The sequence below is a fragment of the Gavialis gangeticus genome, unplaced genomic scaffold (genome assembly GCF_001723915.1).
Source record: "Gavialis gangeticus isolate Ggan-Ray unplaced genomic scaffold, GavGan_comp1, whole genome shotgun sequence".
In the NCBI taxonomy this organism is placed as follows: Eukaryota; Metazoa; Chordata; order Crocodylia; family Gavialidae; genus Gavialis; species Gavialis gangeticus.
In genome coordinates, this window is record NW_017729004.1 from 64,120,819 (window position 1) to 64,125,702 (window position 4,884).

The 4,884-nt window shown below is 36.1% G+C and overlaps 1 protein-coding gene across 5 annotated transcripts in view; it reads left to right on the forward strand.

The window, feature by feature from the left end:
• The window catches only part of PHF14 (PHD finger protein 14), a 364,911-nt gene that overhangs the window by 100,137 nt on the left and 259,890 nt on the right, over positions 1-4,884 (forward strand). For all 5 annotated transcript variants that reach the window (XM_019508488.1, XM_019508486.1, XM_019508485.1 and 2 more), the window contains exons 9-11: positions 1,797-2,067; positions 2,774-2,880; positions 3,975-4,070. In XM_019508488.1, coding sequence (XP_019364033.1) covers positions 1,797-2,067; positions 2,774-2,880; positions 3,975-4,070 — 474 coding nt within the window. The remainder of the gene's footprint in view (positions 1-1,796; positions 2,068-2,773; positions 2,881-3,974; positions 4,071-4,884) is intronic.

Genomic DNA, 4,884 nt, shown 5'->3' on the forward strand with positions numbered 1-4,884 from the left:
CAACAAGAATTCTACTTAGTAGAAAAATTTTAATTCTACTGTTGTACTCTCCGGGAACAGAGATGATTCTTTCTATTTTAATTCCTTTTTGCAAGTTTACCTAAATCAGTGGTCTTCAACTTTTTAAAGTAGAAGATCATCTTTGGCATTTAAAAGCAAACCAAGATCTAGCATGCCCCACCACCCTCCCCAACTTACTGATGGTCTCCAAGCTGCCGGGCTGTCCCCGTGCATGCTGCTGCAGCACACAGCATTTATTGGTGACATCATCAGCCGCATCAGCCAAACAAGGTTGATTGCCAATAATGTCAATTTTCCTTTTCTTGGTGCCAGTATGATATGGACCGATTTATTGCTACACATCTGACAGAAACTAATGAGTCAGTGTGCAGAGTCAACTGTGTCTGTAATGTTACTATCAACAATGTTGCATATAATTAAAGATGTGCGTCAAATGTAACCATGTACTTTATTTACCTGAATCGAAGATATCTTTGAATTTAAGATGACTCCCCAGTAATTAGATTCTATGCATAGAAAATTGTAAATTTGTTATTATTTTTCATGTAGAGAATCTAATTAGTGGAGGGTCATCTTAAATTTGTCCCCACAACCACTGTAGTAGGGGAGGGAGGGGGTCACCCCTCCAGTGCTTGCCCTCCCTGTTGCTTGCTCCTCCCACAGTCTGCCCCCACCCCCCAGACACTTGTCCTTCTCCCTCATGCCCCCAGTGTGCTGCCTTCCCTTCTACCACCTGCCTGCCACACTTTTGGGTGCCTCTGTTCTGGGTTGTGTGCCTCCCCAAGTGGATTCCTGCCACCTCTTCTGTTTTTTCACTTGATACTTGATTCTGAAATGAAGCTTTGTTTTCCCCTTGAACAGGGAAAGAAAACCTCATATTGGAGTTGAGTAAATATGGTATATAAATACTGCTGCTTTTCTTTCATGGGTATTTTGTACCATGTGGTGTGGCAGTTGGATTAACGCCCTTTAGTTTAGTTTCGTTTTTATACAGGCAGGTACTCAAAATGGCAACTGTTATTCAGCTGGATTCATTCCTTTGAAAGTTTGTATGCTAGTGTCATTTTCTGCCATAATTGCCGCTACGCAGTATTCCTGCAGACAGTATTTCTGATTACCTGTTACAACTTGATCTTCTGGGACTGGTCTCCCAGCTGGTCACAGATACATAGATGCCATCTGCAATATATGCACTGTGCTTCTGTTTTTGTTCCTGCTTTTGTTGAAATTGTCTTGTGGCACATTAATATCAGCTAGTATACTAATTTATAAAGCGGAATGGCACTCTGGAAAGAGTTTTTTTTTATGAAAGAACTGGGCAAAGGTGTCAGTATTTATGCTATACAATATGTATATCTGTTTTCTGAAGCAGAAGCAACAGATTTTATCCACTTGTGAGCATAATACCATTTAACCTAGATATGACTTGCTACAGGTGATTGTTGGGAGCTGGCAGATGTATATTAACACTTTTGTTGAAGGCAGAGAGCTGTGACTGATAACAATTCTCTTACTGAGAATGAATTTTTAACCTAAGTTTAAGAAAATATACTGCTGCTGAATTGTAAAGTTTGGAAGTGAAATCAAATATATATCCATTTTTGTCTTTCCCTCTTGAGTACCACATCCTAAAATAAGGAAAATACTGATTAGACTGTGATTTTTCGTATTAAAAGTAATGCCTATGGTATACTTATTTCCAAGGGAGATTATATTTGCTGGCATAAGTTACTTTGTTTTCTACTGCGTTTTGATTTATGGGATTTTGATTATAGGCTCGAATCAATGCTAGACTACAGCAATATCGTGCTAAGGCAGAACTGGCTCGCACCACGAGGCCTCAGGCTTGGGTTCCAAGGGAGAAGCTGCCACGGCCACTCACTAGCAGCGCTTCGGCCATACGTAAACTGATGCGTAAAGCTGAATTAATGGGCATCAGTACAGACATTTTTCCTGTGGACACTTCAGATACCAGTTCCAGTGTGGATGGAAGGAGGAAACATAAGCAGCCAGCTCTCACTGCTGATTTTGTGAATTATTATCTTGGTAAGGAGGACAGCCTGATAGTCACATTTCTAAAATTATATAGGAAATTCTGTACATATGCTTTGGGCTTTATGAAATTGATTTTTAAGAAAATATTTGATGAAAGAAAAATAGGAAGGCTTCAGTTATAACAATCAGCTTTACACTTATGCATATAATTATATTTCCTTTTCTCACTGAAGAAAAAGCAAGCTATGATTTTGTATTCAAATGACTGCAGAGTTCAGCATTTCAAAGAATAAAAATGTTTGACTTCTTAACTTTTTTTTTTTTGGTAACACAAATTCCTTCAAATGTAGGGAGGAGAAGGGGAACTATGTTTTCGTTAGAGTGGAAGGTAGCTAGTTGGCATATTTCTCTTTCTTCTTTGTACGTGCTTTTTCCTCTTGACCTTAAGTCTAATCTCAAGAGCAAAGGCTTTAGGAGCTCCCTTACTTTCTTCCGTTTTTTTTGGCTCAGACTAATGTGGACTATAAACTTTCCCCATGCATCAAAAAGGCAGAACTGTGTTTTTGTTTTATTCCATTCCTAGGGTATTTAACAAGATTTTCGGTTGTCATTTGACTACCTCTATGTTTGTATTATAATAATTTTACATTTTAACTTTCTTTGCTTAACACTTTAATATGTAGCACTTCTTTTAACAAATGTATAATCCCTAAAAATCCAGTTGAAGCTAGAGACTATTGGATTTTGTTTGTAATAGAGCGAAATATGCGCATGATTCAGATCCAGGAAAATATGACTGAACAAAAGAATATTAAGGATAAATTGGAAAATGAGCAAGAAAAACTTCACGTGGAATATAATAAGGTAAGAAGTCTAATGCATACAACAGTGTACTGAATGTGTTTTGCTATCCAGAGGGCTCTTTTTTTTTAAATGTGATATACAAAAGTTGTTTAAAATTGAAATAGCAGGGTGAAAATTTATACTTCAGATATCTTCCTTATATCTCGTATATAACTATAATTAAAACATTAAAAAAATATTGACTTGTTCCCATATCCTTCAAATGGCTTTATAGCTCTAGTAGGGTCCTGAATGGGCATAGGCTTTTTGCATGGAACCACTTCCAGGGTTTGAGGCCTCTTTTATTGTAGTTTCTTTCTTTTTTGTTTGTGCCTTTTTCTTGGTTATTGTAACTTGATTTGTCTCATTCCTGATCTTCTTTTTGAGTAATTGCACTTTCTCTTCTCAGTGAAAATAGTTGTATTTCACTCCTTTGGTATGGAATGTGATTTTACCTAAGTTTGGGGGCCCATTCATGTTCTGAAACAGAAACAGTTATAATTTTTCAGTGGATTATATCCATTTTTGCAGAATGGTCTAATACTTATGGTCTCTGTATTAAGCAGGTTAAAATTTATGAAACCATGGCATTTGAATCATGTTTTAAATTCATATTGTGTAAAGGTAATACCTGTTTGTTGAGGAATGCAGTTAATTTAAAAAATGATACAGTATTATAACTGAGAATTACTTTTAAAAATACTCCTTTCTGCTAACATTGTCGCCTTTTAAGATTGCATTTATTTTGGAAGTAGAGGAGGGGACCAAGCTTGAAAAACTTGTCATAACTTTGCAGCTAGAAGTAGTAGTATATTCAACTCATATATGGCATTAGCATATTTTAATCTTGCTTTCTGATTGTACTTGTAGAACCTTATGCTGAATTACTTCAATCTGCTTTCTCAAAACAGATGGCTGCTCAGGTTTTCTTTGTAGTGCTGTTAAATGGCTGAATAATTCCATTGATCGATCTCAGTGATATTGACATGACTATTGAGTTCTATTTTTTTTTAATTGTCTAATTCATAAAAGTTACAGGTAAAACGCCTCCTGTAGATAGTAAATGTTGAGTAACTTCAGTGAATAAACTTTAACAGGGGCTTTTTACATTTCAGCTGTGCGAGTCTTTGGAAGAACTACAAAATATGAATGGAAAGCTACGAAATGAAGGACAAGGAATCTGGGCTCTATTGGGTAGAATCATTGGCCAGGTTTGTTTTTTTTCCCTTTTTCTTTTTTCACCTTATAGGCAGCCATGATATTCTGAGAATAGATTTTTCTGTTTGTATCTGTCACTTTTTGCAGTTGAGAAAAATCAATTTGATCAAATCCAAGCGTACTCTAGGGATAATGATTCCTGATTGAAATATATCTAGAGCTCTACAAGTCACCCACTGGGAACCTGTGGCTTAATTTTGTTATTGTAATAGCTATCTTGTTTGCAAAATTCTTTCATTTGCTGTAACTGATTGACCTGTCATTTGTGATGAAGCTAAACTTGAAGCATGAGTTAATCTTACCGTATTTTTTCACTTCTTTAGTAACTGTAGGTTTCAACCAGTATGATTGCTTGGCTTTGTAGTGACTGTTTATGAACACTTTATAAAGTGTACATGCCTAAAACTGCACATTATTTGCAGCAGTGTTTAATTGTGTAGAGAAAAAGATTTACTACTTATATTTAGGCATGAGTGCGCAATGTAAGTGATATGAGAAGGTTTTGATTATTTCAGCAATGTTTGCCTGTTCTTTTGCCATAGGCACATTTCATCATACACTGTTTCATAGGCCTATGGGATTACAAAAACCAAAAACATATAGATTCTTTGAACATGTTCTTTGAAAGTCACTTAAGTTCAGCATGCAATATGGCAATGGACATTTACTCATTCAAAAATAAAGCTGTTCCCAGTCATGGTTTTAAAGAAGGTTGAAGTTGGTTTTAAAGAAGGTTGAAGTTGCTTCTCAGTACTTGTATTGTTTTTACTCTGAGAATGTATTCATCAGTATGTAGATGGCTGGGTT